Raw genomic sequence first — 17,068 nt, forward strand, 5'->3', positions numbered from 1 at the left:
TTAATCTTTTGGCCCTTTTCCATAAGAGCTGATCTTCCAGAAAGCTGAATTCTGGTTTGGGGAATTTTTCCCCTCTAACAACAGACTGAAATTAGTTTGAACCCAAGGGCAACTTCTTTAATACCTGTCCAACACATGTTTGACCTTCTCTTCTATGAAATGCCTGAGAGTTTTTCTCATCTGAAGAGAATGGGAAGTTTAAGCTGGATTTCATCTTTTGGCTGTCAAGGTTTATGAAAGAAACATGAAAATGAAAAGTGACTTGCCTCACAATTAACAAGAAAAGAAACTGAAGCCCAAATCAAAGCATCAGACAGCTACAATATTTAGCATTTAGAGTGCTCTTCCCACAGAATGATCCAATGACATTTTTCAGGTCTGTGTGGAAATCGCTGCAGCATTTTAATGATACCTTTACAGAAGATTTTATATAGGTGATAAATTTTGTATTTTAATTAAAGCTGCAGAAGAGTTGAGGTCAGCAGAACGATACTGCTTGATCTAATTTAAGGGAACACTGCACTTAAAGCCTGCTGCACACACAGCTTGCACTGGCTTAGTGACGGCATTATTTCACATTGATTTGGGTAGACTTGCAACTTTTTCACTGACATTTTTATAACCCTACTCTGCTGAGATGGTACAGTGCACAAGGTCAGCAATCTGATTATCCACTATTAATTCACACCATTAGAAAATAGCTCACTGAAGTTATTTTTCAGGTTTTCTGATACTCAAGAAAAATGTCAATACGTGTTAGTTTGTACATTTGGCCTTTTACAGCCTATTAAGCTTGTTTAGAATGTATTTTCAGGTAAATAAAGTGACATGTAGGAAAAACTCTGAAAACCTCATGATCTGCATCAGAAAATGGCTGTCTAAGGAAAACAAATTATTGCAAAACAGTTTCCCATCTTTTTTGGAAACAGGAGGCATTTTTAAATGTCCCATTTTATCAAAGATTAGAACAGATTTTAAGCTTCTAGCAAACCCAGCCCAGTTTTGTGTGGTGGAAGCAATGTACTATATGTTTCCTCAGAAAGTTTGCAACATGATCATGAAAAAGAAAGTGTGTATGTAAATAACTGAGATGCATTAATTAAAAATATCACAAATGCTGCAGCAGAAATTAGATTTAGTATTGTTTCAATTAAAAATGTTTCTCATTGCACTTAAAGATATCTGTGCATGTCCAAAAAGCAAATCCTAGCAGCAAGAGATACTGCCAGAAAGACTTGACAAGACACAGCTGAGTACTGGACTGAAAGCAGCAAACAAAATAATGAAATGTTACATCTGGTTGAGATGCAATATTATGCTAAATTATTCCAAGCATAATCACTGTAATATTTCAATTTTAAAGCACAGACAAATGTACAATTGAGTGCACTCCCCCAGACTTGAATAAATGCTAACCACTGTGGCTTTGCACAAAGCAATGGATTAATACAGGTCATCCTCTGCAGACTTTTGCTAAATTGAAAGTTACCATGTATTTGTTGTTTCCAACCATCTTACTTCCCATAAATTGATTTTTTTTCTTTTTTATATGTCAAGTGAAAGGAATTATCATTTGCAAGGGGGAAGAAAAACAGGAGGCAGCAGGAGAGTCATACATACAAGTAAGTTACCTATGTACTCACAAAACGTAACAAATTAAATAATTAAAAAGCCCAGAATGTCAGAATAAATTAATCTCACTGGTCTCTGAGTGAAAGAAATCACTGTCATTACTCCACTTAAAAAAGAAAAAAGCAGCAGCAAAAAACCCTTAGTATTTCAAATTACTGATCCAGAAAATTTGTGTCTTTTAAAATGTAACCTTCATTGAACAGCAAGTTTCAGTTACTCATGTATCCCTTAAGAGTGGGTTTTGTTTCTCAACTAATGATTTTTTTTTTTCTTATAATTGCATTTATATACCACCACACTTGCACACATACATGCTTATTTCATGTTTGATGGTAAGGGCAAAGACATTGGATGTCATGAATCACTACACAAGATAAATGCATTTGGACTTTTTTTTTTTTTTTTGTAGAATCCCTTCTAAAATTAACTTCTAACGCTACCCAGACAAATTTCCCTCTGCATTTGCAGTATTTTCAGAAAGAAGCTGCACGCCAATGACTTCAACTTGTTTCCTCTCCACCCTTCAAGGCCTAAGACACGGGGCAAGAGGCCGGCTCCAGGAGAACTCACCTAGTTCACCCGCTGCATTTCGGCCGCCGACTGCATACAAATGTCCTTTGAGGGCACTTAGGTGGAAGAAGGTCCGCTTCTCATTTAAAGACGCGACTTGCATCCACTTGTTGTAGCGAGGGTCAAACCTGAAGACCGTGTCAACCGCCGTCTTTCCTTTCGTGTCGTAATTGCTCTGGCCCCCGACCACGTAAAGAAAGTTTCCGATCACGGCGATGCCGTGCTGGTACCTGGGTGCATCCATGGGAGCCAAGGATTTCCATTCGTGGGCCTTCTCGTCGTACATCCGTAACTCCTTGCTGACAACCAGCTGCTGCCTCAGCACTCCCCCCAACGTCACCAAGTGCGTGCTGTCCGACCGAATGGCCGTTCTCTCCGACTGCATCACCGGCTGCATGTATGGCATCATTTGGTAGTTGCTGGCTTCCAAAAGCAAGTTGACACAGGTGTTGTCAGTTCTCATGAAGTCCACTGTTTGAACGTAGTTAATAAGATCATTGGGTGTCATCAGTGGAAACCTGATGTTCTTCATTAGCTTTGCAGCGTACTCCATCCGAGGCTCCTCGTAGCGCAGCCAGCGACAAGCCGCCTTGAAGAGTTCAAGTTCAGTGCAGTGCTTAAGGCTATTACTTGAAAGCACAAAGGCAAGACGTTCAAAGGGGAGTTTCACAAATTCACCAGTACTTAATAATGCAGGGAAGTTCTTCAGGATGAAGTTATTAACATATTTATCCACTTCTGTGAGATTGTATGTGTTGGCAATTCGCCCAACCTCAACACAGTTTTCCAACGAAACCTATTAAGTAAACAGAAAAAGGAATCAAAACACTTTCTTAATTTGATGTCTAAATGATAATGTAAAATTTAATGAATACTGTAGAATCAGCAATATTTCATCATTTCACAATGCTCAGGGTGATTTACACATGAGCATATAAATATTCAATGTGATGTATATATTCATGACTGCAAGGGGAGACCCAATTTATTTCTTATTTTGAAGAAAGAAATGAGACAAGTAACGAGCAGATGGCATATATTGTGCCAAATACATTATACAATGACTATGCATAGCAATCATACAGCACTTCGTCTTTGAAAAACTCTGAAAACATCTTTGTAAGAAAGACATGTGGAAAATACAGTTAAGGGAGAGGTGATCAGCCCAAGGTTACAGAGAGCAATGCAGAAATCTTACCATTAGACATTTAAACTTTTAACACTTAGACTTTTAAACATTATTAAAATTGTATTGGCATAATGAAACCAAAGAGAATGGCACAGCTACCCCACCTATGCCACATATTTCAGACGCTTTATTTACAGTGTTCAATCCTATGAATACATTCCTTCAAAACAAACAAAAATGGATCTTTAATAAATTAAGGTTGTCCTCATACAAACTATGTTCAAAATTAAATACATATAAAAAATAAGACAAAGGTAGTGACTTTATTTCATATATATATAAATTTTTTTAAGAAGGAACCTAATACCCACCACATTAAATGCTATAGCAGCATGGATCACACCCTACTTTAATTCAACACTTGAGTGACCATAATCTTGATAAACACCTATTTTACACTGTTCCTGCATCTATGTTTCTGATGTCTTTGGCTCCTAAATTTCTGAGGTCACTTGGGATCCAAAGCAGAGGGAGGAAGAAACATGTCAGGCATGGGGTGTAACTTAAAGTGGGTTTCCAGAGAATCCAGTCAATTAATTTCATCGAGCTCCGTGCTACATGTACAAAGCAAGTCAATCGAACGCTTCTTGCTGAGAATTGCAGCTTTTTTTGCATTCAAACCTTATTGCAATTCAAGCTTCATTTACACATGCTTTCTAGTCTCTGTGCATGTCAGTCCTACTCAGTGTCAACCATTTCCACGACTTTGTGATTCTCATTATACTTGTAATGCCAAAAGAATTTAAGCTTCCGAACCTCATGGTTATTTTTAAAAAGATTATAAAGATTGAGGACTATGACCTGACTGCAACCTAAGATTTCAAAAACCTTCAAATGACCTTCTGGTCATGACAGAGATTACAAGATTTTAATGCTGTATAACTCAATCTGATCATTGCCCTTTAATACCAGACAATTCAAATGTCTAATGAGTACAGGAATAGGAGATAATCTTAATTCACTAGAAACTGATCTAACTTGCCCTGGAGTTAAGATCTGTGGTTATCCAAAGTCTTCATTCACACATTTTGAAACGCCTTCATACACTCAAAGGTTCCAAACCTTATTCTTCATCTCCAGGAACAGTAACCCTGTAATCAGATCCTATCTGTAAGATGAAGGTGCAGTGGACTCTCAGGAGTTCTATTATGAAACTATATGTGCAATGGATACCTGGAAATTATTTTATTATTACAAGACAGACCACATTGTTTATATAAAAATGTAATCACACCAACAAGTAGTGGCCTATAAAACATTCTCTGACTGTTTTTTATAGTCAGTACCAAACAGGTTGTTCATAGAAGTTGTGGATTCTCCATCCCTGGAAGTGCTCAAGGCCAGGTTGGACGGGGCTCTGAGCAACCTGGTCTAGTAAAAGGTGTCACTGCCTATGGCAAGGGTGTTGGAACTAGATCATCTTTAAGGTCCCTTCTAACCCAAGCTGTTCTATGATTCTAATTTCTGTACATTTCCTAAGGATGAATCCTAAATTTTTAATTTACATAAATTAATTGCATAATGGAAGTAACACCACGCCATAAATTAAGTAAATGAAACAGGACATTCTTACTTCTAAAATTTCTTTCCAGTTGTATAATAAAAAAATTAAGCAATGGAAAAATCATAAACATCTTACTTGCAGCATAGCACAAATCTTAACTCTTGGTATACAGTTATTGTATTTAAAAATCCCTTTGGAATACATTTACTGGCATCAAAACACAGAGATGCAGCACTTCCTCCACGTGAAGGTAAGATACTGCCCACTGCAAAGGCATGCTTGAAGTTAAAAGATCAAAGCAAAACCCATACAGGTTCTGTACCATTGGTACATGGGGTTCAGGCTGCAGTGAAGTATTTGGAGTCACTGCAGACACTCTGACACTTACCAAGTGCCCAGCATGCATTGAGTTATGTATTATCATAGTTATGTTACACTGTAAATCAATGCAATTGAATATATTCCTGGAATTCTTACATTTGAGAAATTTATTGACACATTACACACTGTTAATGACTGATGAACATGACATGAGCAGTTTCCAGTCACCCCAAAATTCTCAGAACATTTACCTTACACTGCCTTTATTAATCCACTGGAACTGTACTGCACTCAGGGTTGGGATTTTTCATATATGATTGCAAGAACTTCCCATTATGCTTATGAAATTGTGCACTACATTTGGCTCGCTAACAAATTCCACCATTCACCTCAGATGAGGGTGCCAAAGCAAATATTTTCTTAAAAGTTACTTTCCCTGGCAAAATTACTATTACCCTCTTTACCATGTTCTAAGATAATAATCATTGTACCAGGCTAAATTATATTGCAAAGACTTAACAGTCATAAAAATATATATATTCTATACATTCTTATATCCTGAGTCAAAAAAACCCCAAAAAAACCTTCAATAGAATGTAATGCAATAGCTACTTTTACTTAAATATTTGAAATTGGACAGAGAGTAAGTACAGTAATGCTACTTAAACACTTAAGTACATCAGTTACTCAAGTGTTGAAAAAAAAAAAAGGTCTGACTTATGCTATGCTACTCATGAGACGCATGGAAATGGTTCTGTATGAAAGTCAGTCAATCAGGAGCTCATCAACTGTAACTTCTGGAAATCCCACCAAAGTGAACAGGAGGAATGGAAATATCAGATGAAAATATAAGACTGGCTGTACAGTGTATCCAGTAACTACTAAAAATACTCACACAGAAAGATCTAAAAGCCATAAACAGCTAAGCAGCTCCATAAGGAGTTGAAAATTTTATTTAAATAAATTCTATTTTATGTGGTCTTTGACTCCTGAGCAGAGACACTCATTCATGTTACTCATTGCAATTGTTATTACAAAGCAGAAGTTGCACAAAATACTAAAAAGCTTTTCAAAAAAGAAAGGTCAAGCACAACACTGTATTATTACAGCCTGCAAATCCCAATGCAAAAGCCAAAGTGCTTTCTTGAGAATGTGGTTCACTTAATTCTTTGAAATTTTGAAGCAATCACTACCCAAGCTGTCATAAAAACTTAATGGACTATAAAATACTACAAAACTGGACACAGCAAAACGATTGCAAGCATATTTCTGAGAGAAGCTCAGAAATAACACGCACAGAAAGTCAAGCTCTGAAGCCCAGTACCACAAAACATCTGGGTGCCTAACTCTGTTTTGTTCCAATGACCGTTAGACATTGAAGCACTTAACACAGTGTTTCAAAGAGTGGAAGTTTAAAAGAGCTCACATACCCCTGAAACCCTCAATTTTTCTGTGGGCTCCCATACACAGAAGCCAGGAAAAAACAGCAAAGAAATTTGACCAGCTCAGAAAGTGGAATCAATCATACCCCTACCTAACAAAAGGCAAATTTCTGGTGGCTGGCAGAGCTGGTCGCAGCATTAAATCCCACGCTCCCACAAAACAGATTACCTTGCTCCATCCTCAGATAACCAAGTTCTTTTGACAAGACAGGACTTCCAAGTATTAAGCCCTCAATATTTGACAATTTGCTAGTTGTTACAAAAAACTCTAAAGCACAGAATTATGGAAGGAATAAATTTTACTTAAGCAAGTACAGCCAAAACATTCATTTTCAATGTTCTGGAATGTTGTCTTTAATTACAGTACAACACCCCCTTCCCCATTACCCTGTGATTTTCCCCTGAGTGCTGTAATTTACTTGGACAGTTTCTCATCTTTCTCCATTTTGTACACTACTCCTACTTTTGCAAAATCACTACTGCGTGCTCTCCAGCACTCACTACTCTGAAAACAGTTCCATGGCATTTTTATTAATTTAAATTACATTATGCCTCATTTAGATGTGAACATAGGAGTAGTCCTAGTCTATTGTACAGCTATAAATATTTAAAACTGAGTTAAACTGAAAACATCTTAGGAAGTATTTCAGTGTTTCTCAGAGTCAGTTTGGCTACAGAGCAAAGATTGTCACAGCAATGGGCTACTCGACAGGAGAGGTGTACATGCAGAGCAAATAAAAGAACACTTTCAAGTCAACTACAACAGATACAATTCTTTGAAGGTCTCACTGTTTTTGTTACATGAATTAAGCTGTTACCTTAAGCTTCTCCTTTTCTTTCTAAATATTTCCAAAACCCTCTTATGAATTAACACAATTACATTATGCCTTACATAAACTGACTTCTATAATCTCTTTAATAATGGACTCCCTAGACAATTCAAAGACAAATAAGCATTTGTCTGGAAATGCTTACATCAGGTCGTGGATGCTGCTCTCAAGTCAGATATCTTCAGTAGAAATCAGCTCAAGACTTGCTTAGAATACTCATTTAAATTACAGAAATGCTCCTTCAAAAAAATAGAGTGAAACTGGGGAATAGTCTTTGTAAAGCTAAGATATGATAATTAAAAAAGTGAAAAACCACAACCCAATTTCCTAGCCAACTCTTGTTCCAACAAAAGTAAGTTCATTCAAAATTTCTTTATACAAGGATGTGGAGAATACAACCAGGTCAACAGCACAACCTCAATTTTGTACTTCCTCTAGAGCTACACCATGAATTAAATTATGTCTCCTTAGACATTTGTGTAAATGAAAGCCTTCCAGAAAAAAAGAATCAATAAAATGAAGAGAATTAATAAAGTCTTCCTGATTCTTTGAAAATGTAGTATCAAACAAGACCTTTTTTACTTGAACAAGAGCAGTGACTGAGTCGATATCATAAGTGAAGGCACCTTCACAGAACAAGCATTTTAAACAATGAAAAAAATTATTCCAAATAACACTATTTAATATTAAAAAAGCTCTTTCCCTCAGAAAGCAAAATAAACAAGCAGCTGCCCTATGCAGAAAGGGGAAAGGGCAACATGATGTCCCTGGGGCTCACCTCCCATCAACGGGAGGCCGCTCCAAATCCCTGATTTAGAACACCACTAAGACCTTTTCCCAAGCTGATATTTATAATAGTGTCAACCCTGGAAAGGCATACTGTGTTCATTTTGGAAGGCAAAAAACCACTGAGCAACATAAAATAGGTGGTGTAGGATTGAAGAGTATTAAGATTAATGAAACATTATTGCAATAATCTCAGAGAATCTCAGCCAGTTAGAAAATATTCCCAAATTAAAAGCAAAACAGCACATTATAGACCCTAGATGTCTCTAACACTTCCTTTACAAAACAAATTGCTGTTATTACCAGCTTGGAGTCCTCTTCTTTGCAGAAATCCTGGTAGTATATGTCAACTAGGGAGGTCACATTTTTAAGCCTGTACTCTGCAGAGCAATGGGAATACCTGGTTCTTTATTTCTCATTACAGGCTATCAGAAAGCTGAATTCCATATAATATGAGTTCATGTGGAACACACCAGTCTCCCTGTTACAGGTAAAATGAAATTTCTAGTAAGGTATATAATCAATTAACATTAACATTAGAAAACCTCCAGGAAACATTACAAATAACACCAAAGTGTCTCTCCAGGCAGAAGTGCTTTGATGGCACAGCTCTTGCACTTACATAAACTGACACTGTACGTAATACTCAGAAAAAAAAAAGATTTTCAAGAAAACAACACAGCAAACTTGTTCTCTGGGAATCCAAATTATGAATAATGGCAAGTTTTAGACTTAACTTCGACTATTACATGGTCAATGTCATTATAAAAGAAACCCCCACATACCAAGGCATTAATCATTGTAAATGGGAAACAAGGAGTCTTACCCCAGAGATAAGAAACACTTTACAGAAGTCCAAAACAGGTAAAATCTGCAAAAAACTGGCAGCTTCCAGAGTGTCCTGAAGGTTGTCCATGTTAAGGGAAAGTTTTGCAGTATAGATGAAATCAATGATCTTCTTTAGGCCTATTTTGTTCACACCATGAAGCTTAATGCACATTAAATCTTGTTCCTTCATTCCCCCTGAAAAAGACACACAGGTAAATTTATGTGATCATTTTGATGGGGTTGAAATAATCTCATAAACTTATACAAAATTAAAACATAATTTAAAATTTTAATTAAAAACCCCATATGCAAGAGTAGAGAGAGTTAATTAGTCCATAACGTCGTTTGCAGTCCTGATTCACACCCAGCACTGAACTTGTGTCTGAGTGTCCCAATGACAGCAGCTTGGAGACAGCAACTCTAACAAAAACCCCACCTGTGAACATGGCCTTGAAGTAATCACTGGCAGAAGCCATCATTGCTCTGTGAACAGGAAACACCTCGTCACCATCTCCAGGAACAAGCGTCACATCACAAAGCAAACCTTCCACTCGCAGCTGGTCAAAACCCTGCAGGAAAAGCACAGTGCAAAGCACCCACTTGATTTGGGAGGAGAGTAGGAATCTTTCATTTCCCTTTTGTAAATACTTATTTATACTTTTACATCCATACGTACTGTAGTACCGAAAAAGTGACAAAGAAATAATTTGTCATCTTAAACCCATTATCTCTAATATATTCTATTATTATTATTCATTGAAAACAAGCAGAATAATCATTATTTTCCAGATATGGCCAAAGAATGCAAAGTACACTGGACCTTAGAAAGTAGCTTTATTCAAATAATTAAGGTATTTTCAGGAAGGTGTTTCTTTTGTAAGCATTCACAATAGCAGTTTTTTCAGGTAGGGACTGATGTCTTTTTTTGGACCTACCTTTTCTGGACACATATGCATTCTAGATATAATTCTGTTCCACACCAGTTTAAGTGCTTTGCAGCCTAAGTGGCTGCCAAATTCTGCAGCCTGAAAGAAAAGCTGTCACCTGGTTCCATGATTATCAAATTTGTTACCAAATTCCAAAATTAGCTCCCATTATACATCTGATCTTCTCTGAATTACATATAATGGCTAAATGTAATAAAACAATAGAGTCAGCTAAAGCATTGTAGAATAAGATTTTCCTCTAAAGTTGAGGATACTGGAAGATGGGTGAAATACTCTCCTCCTTCATGCACTACAGAACATAAGCGCAAACATAAAATATTTTCCTTCAACCTGGTGTTTTTCTAATACTAGCAAGAATGCAAATATTGTCTTTATAGATTTAAAACTTAAAGAAGTCTTGGGATCAACCTGCATGCTTTAAAATTTAACTTCTCTTAAAGCAAGTTTGTATTTTTAAAACTGCAAAAGTAAGTAGAAATGAACATTCAAATTTGTTGCACAGAAAAGAACAGAGTGCAAACGAAAAAATGAGTATTGGCTTCAATGTATCGGAAGCCAAAGACAGGATTATATAAACCCAGTGTATTTCAATCAGTCAAATGACTTGCCTGTAGTTCCTACAAACTAGGCTACAAACAAAACTACCAGTTCACCAACTGCTCAAATTTGGAAGAAAGAAATTAGTAAGGAGGAAATAAGCTCTCTGCCTAATGTTCAAGCAAGGAAAAACTATGCCCAACCATGCAAGCCTTAGAAACTAAATCAAAAAAATCACTAGCTTCTGTGAACTAAAAATCAAATTTTTTCCCCAAACTGAGGCAATCTATTTAGGCAGCAAGTAAAAAAAGTTAGTGGCAGTTTTCCAAGGAATCATTACCATAGAAAAGTCATCTGCACTACTGAGAAAGACCACACTGCAAAGCAGCAAGAGCTATGAAGCTGTTGGATTGACTCTGTATGGCATGTAAAAGCTCCAGCAGAAACGAGAGGATAAAATGACTACACTCTTAAATTCCTAAAGCTTCAGGAAGGATCACATTTTTATCTGTTAGAGGAATGTCCTGCCATACAGCAGCGCCACAGTCGGGCCCAGCACAGGCTGTTACACCAAACCTGGCAGGGCTCTGCCAGCTTAGGGATGTAAAGATGGAGCACAGAGTTCTCCTCATCACATCCCTACAGCAGCTTTCACACAGGAGATGGTATACAAGTGTTTGCCTAACATAATTACATGATTACATTTAAGTGAGCTTCTTTGACACTGCTGTCACTTCATAATTTAAATTATATAACCTCTTAGAAACTGAGAGTGGACAAGGATACGACCCAAGGAAAAGGCCAGGCTTTTCATGCTGTTTCTACAAGTTGAATCTTTAACTCAGTGGAAATGCAGTCACAGGCTATGCTTGCTTGTGGGCATTGCCAGCCCAGCACAATAACATGGGGGTTTTTGAGGCCTTTTTAGGAAATACCAGACTGATAAAGGCTATTGAGAGGAGGCATTGTTTAGAGCAGCCAAAATTCTCAGCACAGATCAATACAAACATAAGAATATTTAATTACCTGTAACACCACAGAACTGTGAGTATTGCTGGTGAAAAATCTTGTGGTTCCTGTCTTCGAAGACTGTAGATGGGCAGAGACGCCCATATCGCTGCTACCAAGAGATACTTTCATATGAGGATCCTCCTCTTCCACCAGAGATCTACGAAAATCGGAACAGAGGAAACTTAAGACCAAACTCATTTTCACTCAGTGATCTTTTGTTCTTAAACCACAGTCTTCTGGGATGAAATGTAACAGCTGAGAGGCTATAGGAAAAAAAAAATCTGCAGGCAACAGAATCAGTCCTTAGTGGTTCCCTTCAGCTAATTTAAGAAAGTGAAGCATTAAGTCTCTAAAAAAGCATAACTTCAAAAACCTGATTTTCGGCTAGTAAGTTTTTCTTTTTCCTTCCACTCCCAAGTCCCTGATTTAGACACTAGCACACCACTTTATTTCTACATGTGCTTTCAGTATTGTAGGATGCTTGCAGGGGTTTTATCTGGTTTCCAAAATCAAGTATCTTAGCTTTTCCTTGGCAAACTCTGGTGAAATATAAAAACTCTAAGTGTAATATTTTTAAGTAAGCATTTTCAGTCTTATGGTTTGCATTATCTTGCTCATCTATGAACACCATAATAGAAAATACAGACCATGGAGTTTCAAGCTGTAACTTTAAGCTGCCTTTAGAAACTAGAGACTAGAACTCCATTAGGACATGATGATCCAGTATTTTGCTACTGCAGGCAACCACTTCACAATTTTAATTTAAGATTTGATTCCCAGCAATTACTGTCCAAATCTAGATAGGAAGAGCTAATTTTGAGTAGAACAGTTAAAGAATTACTGCACTATTATTAGCCTTCTATTTTCATCTTAAGATGTAAATTAGGTTTACATAAAGAGATATACATATGAGAGTCTAACTACCCTAACCTGTAATTATTATACAATGTAAATTAATTTCATCTCCAGAAATATTAACAATAACTAGCTTCTGTAATTTCCGTGATCTAATGTGCCACCTATGAGCATGCAGGGCAGCATAACTCATATATACACAATTTTAATTAGCAAACATAAGCTGTTAATCTACAGATGAGGGCATCTTCATTATTAATAAAGACTCCGTGCCTCACAGAAGATTGCCATTTGATGTAATTGCTGCAAAACTCAGACAGGAAAAGTTTTCCAAATTTTAAATGTGCAGGTTAAAACACTGGCCTCCAAGCTAGTTTCAGAAATTACTTTAAATAAATGCTTAAATCCCCCTCCTCTTCCCCAATTTTGATTATGTTCACTATGTAAGGGCAAATTTGGAATTTGCAGAAGATAAATAATTTTCATCATTTCCTTTTATAAAAAAATATTTCCCCCACCTTCTTTGGGTACAAAGCCCATGCAGAGCAGTTTCTGAAACTCACACATTACCCCGAAAGCACCAATGTGCCTTGTTCAAACCCATGAGTACAAAAGGTCAGCTACAAAAACATATTCAGAACAAATTCACCATTCAACAGCATACATGGGTTTGAAACAGTGAGATTTTATGCACACAGACATAACATTGTAGGAACAAGGGTACATCTAAATAGCTGTGACTTCTAATGTATTCAGACAGCTGAATAAACCAATAAATGTGGATGTACTGCAGCATGCAAAATTTGTGCAATTTTGAAACAGAATTATCTCTATTTTATAAAACAAATCCAGAATTTATTAAAGTTTACAGGGTGTACTTCAGAAAAGTGTTCTCCAAGCTATCTTTGGCATACAACAAATACAACAATGTAACACAGCAGCAAAGGAATTTCTAGCTCATGACCCAAAATATTTTTGTTCACTTTGTTCTAGGGTGTTTTAGCTTTGGTGGTGTTTGTTTGTTTTAGTTTTAATACATTCACATCAAGGCAAGAATCTAACATAATTTCAAAGGACACCCAGTCTCTAAATTTGTACATGTCTTTCTAAGAAGAAATATAAAATAATGTGGGGAGACTTGTAAGCGTGGGTGGGAAGGAACAACAGATTCAACAAGCACGAATCTGACTGTTTGTTCTTGAAGCAGTTTCCCAGAATGTCAGATCAGATAGATGTTACATGAAGGAGCTTTTAAAATACTTTCTCTAAATTCAGAAGAAAATAGAAGATGTACACATCCATTAAAATCATTAGGAAAAGAAATACACAAGTAAGCCAACCTTCTTGGCTCTTTGGACTGAGCTTTTTACCATGTTTGCCATAACACTGCTTGATTTCCTGACAGCCAGTATAATTCATAAGTTTTGTAAATGAAGGCAAAGACCTTGACCATGTTCCATTTATTCCAAGAACAGCAGGGATCATGGAAACATTTTTCTGAACGGGTCATGTCACACACAGTTTCCCAAGCTCTGCCCTAAGAGGTTGGTCTCTATAGCACACAGTGCCTTGTTACAACTGCACAGCCAACAGAGAGGATATAAAAAAAGTTACAATACTTGCAATACTTAACAGTACACATTCGATGTGCCAGGTGTGACTATAAGCAGTTATTTCCCCTACCTGATTTGCAATAGATAAGCAGTTCTCTAATACCTGTACCACACACATCAGCTCAGCAGCTCACAACTTGGAGCTCTTCTGCAGAAGAGATTTGCACTATTTCTCTTCCACACTGGTTGTTACATATGGACAGGAACTTGCACACGTGAATTAGACATTAAAACCTGCAAATTTCACACTATAAAAATCCACCAGAATATAAGTGTTACAGTTCTAGTCTCAAGCCTTGACTTGGTTGTGTATGACTCCACGAGAAAAAATATTAAAGATAAGCAGATTGTATTAATATTATAGTGATTTTTTGCTTATATCTAAGCAACTATGACAAAAAAACCTGGGATGTGTTTGTTTGTGGGGCTTTGGGGATTTTTGTTTGTTTGTTTTGTCATTGCTAAATAAACCACCTTTTTAACCTACAGCTTAACAGTTTAGGAGGGCCAAGTACCCTCTCCCTTTCTGCAGAAAGTGACATTGAGGAGCTGGGTTTGGCAGGAGTTCCAACGCAAGTCAGCAATAAGACCTGGTGACAGCACCCTGATCCCCTGAATTCCAGCTCTGTGACATTCACCGAGAGGGAAAGAGCACTCCCAGAGCAACCAGAAATCATGTCTTTGTCACTGGCTCTGTGCAAGTTTCAGCATTTATCGTCACACAACAAGAGGAACCTTTCTTTGCAAGACAAAGTGCAACTGCGACAGCTCTTACTCTCTGTGTTGATAGAAATATATGGAGAGCAGAACCCAAGCACTGTATCACACACAATAATTTAAAACTGCCCTGCAGAAAAATTTCAAAGCATTCAGAACATAACTTCTGCTGGGGGGGCTGTAAAGTGAATATTCAGAAATAACTCTGCCATTCACAGCCAGAACAGGCAGGAAATGCGCTTCATGTCCAACTGAATTCCCAACAAAACCATAGTAAGTACATCTGTCTTCTTTGGACACTTACCAAAGGCATTATTTACATTCATTAACATAGGTCTGCTAAGCACTATAATTAACTCAATAATAATGAATGTAAACATATTGATTTTTTTACTTTAATATAAGTACAGTGTATCACAATTAAGCATATACTGAAGAAGAAAGTTAATTCACTTTCTAATTAATTCTATTGTTCTGATCAACGGAAATCATTAAACAAGAAGTGCAGCACAGCAGTACCATTTTTAACCAGTTTTAAAAAAAAGAAAAAAAAAGTTAGAAAAAGTTAAAACTACAATAACATGTAGTGAGAATTCATAACAAGCTGCTCTGAATGTGGAAATTAACACCACCTTCAAGGCACACGCTTGGCCTGGAGGGGGTTGAACATTATAGTGGTAAGAAGAAGGGAATGTTGGAATTGAATGTGAAATGAATATTAACACTGCAATAGGAGGGCAGAGGAGCTGCAACCTCTGGGATGCAGTGGTTCACAGTTCAGAGAAAGGCACCAGAGGTTAATTAGTTGCCATCACAAAGTAACTTGAATCAGAATTTTCTTTCTAACCTTACACTGATCCTTTCAAGTACAGCAGTTTTTCCCTTACAGCTATAACCAAATGTGACTCCAAGTTAATCCTCCAAGTACTTCCAACTGGTATTTTTGTAGCAATGAAATACAGAGTGTGCGTTATATGGATATTAATATGCTTTAGCTTTCCAGCAAATACTGACAAATTTAACTGGCTGGAGATACAACATGATTTACAGAGGCAAACTGCTTTCTAAAGCACTTAGCAAATATTAACCTGGTAAAACTGTTCAGAGGCATCCAGGCGACCCACGATAAGCAAAGATCTGTGGAAACTATTACAAATTTTATTCTCAACTAGAATATTCAAATTATGGAGTGGCCATTTTGTATAGAGCTCAGTGGCATAAATAAAATAAAACAATATTCTGTTATGTTTTCTTCAGAAGTAGTTGAGCTCATTCTGATGCAACAGAAACAAGGCAACCAAGAATATTAAGGATTTGTTCATTTACATTAGTAAACCATTCATCTGTTGTGCAGAGTCTTTGAAAATAAAGGAGATCAGCCTACAGCTACAGATATTTTAGAGTGCATGTTCTCCATTTACTTAAAACCCACAATCTTTACATAAGTCAGTAAAAGCTTGCCAAAGCCATATAGGTCAGACAGTGAATTCTTAATTTCTCAGCAGCTTGTTTTTGAAAGAACTACAACTTATTTTCTCTGTCAAATTACTGTTCAATGACTCATAACCACAAGTGTTCTGGTCACTGGTAAATGGCATCTTCAGCAATCACCCTTGGCATATGCCAGGACTCTGGTATTTATCAGGTAACAAAGAACAAGATTTCAATTTCATATTAAGACATTCTTACTATAAGCCAAATTTTTACAATTTTATGACTTATTGAAAATCTGTCACATTACAGGGCTATCCTGTACATGCAGCTATGAATGTAATTTGCTAATGAACTTACTAATGAAAAGATCTGTAAAATACAACAAAACTTTCATTTACTATTAAATATACAGTAATTTTTTTTTACTTTGCGTAATCTGACAGAAAGTATTTTAGTAAGCTTGTTCTGCCAAAAAGTAAGTGTTGACTCTATTACTGTCTTCCTATTATGAACAGATGTTCCAACTTCATGAGTAATGACTTTAGGAATTTCCCAACAAATTAAATGTCCACCTTGGAGTTCAATAAGCACAACTGATATGGCAGCATTGTATAAAAGAAAATCTCATAATACTTCTATTAAGAAATGCAAATATTAATATAATGTAGATGAACAAATTACACTATCATGGTATTTCACATTTCTTCCATTCCATATCTCCTACTCATACAATTTCAGGAAATCCTTTATTCAGGCAAAGAAGTTACTTTTACACTTGTCCTCCCCTAAAATAACATCTCTTCCTTTTATTACTGTTTTTTAACATGAGTTTCTAACTTAACTCTTCTATGG

The 17,068-nt window shown here is 36.6% G+C and overlaps 1 protein-coding gene across 7 annotated transcripts in view; it reads right to left on the reverse strand.

Annotated features, from left to right (window-relative positions):
- The window catches only part of KLHL13 (kelch like family member 13), an 84,818-nt gene that overhangs the window by 13,376 nt on the left and 54,374 nt on the right, over positions 1-17,068 (reverse strand). For all 7 annotated transcript variants that reach the window (XM_032701880.1, XM_032701879.1, XM_032701881.1 and 4 more), the window contains 4 exons: positions 11,613-11,754; positions 9,539-9,671; positions 9,101-9,297; positions 2,203-2,998 (listed from right to left, as the gene is read on the reverse strand). In XM_032701880.1, coding sequence (XP_032557771.1) covers positions 2,203-2,998; positions 9,101-9,297; positions 9,539-9,671; positions 11,613-11,754 — 1,268 coding nt within the window. The remainder of the gene's footprint in view (positions 1-2,202; positions 2,999-9,100; positions 9,298-9,538; positions 9,672-11,612; positions 11,755-17,068) is intronic.

This window comes from Chiroxiphia lanceolata, chromosome 14 (genome assembly GCF_009829145.1).
Source record: "Chiroxiphia lanceolata isolate bChiLan1 chromosome 14, bChiLan1.pri, whole genome shotgun sequence".
Lineage (NCBI taxonomy): Eukaryota > Metazoa > Chordata > Aves > Passeriformes > Pipridae > Chiroxiphia > Chiroxiphia lanceolata.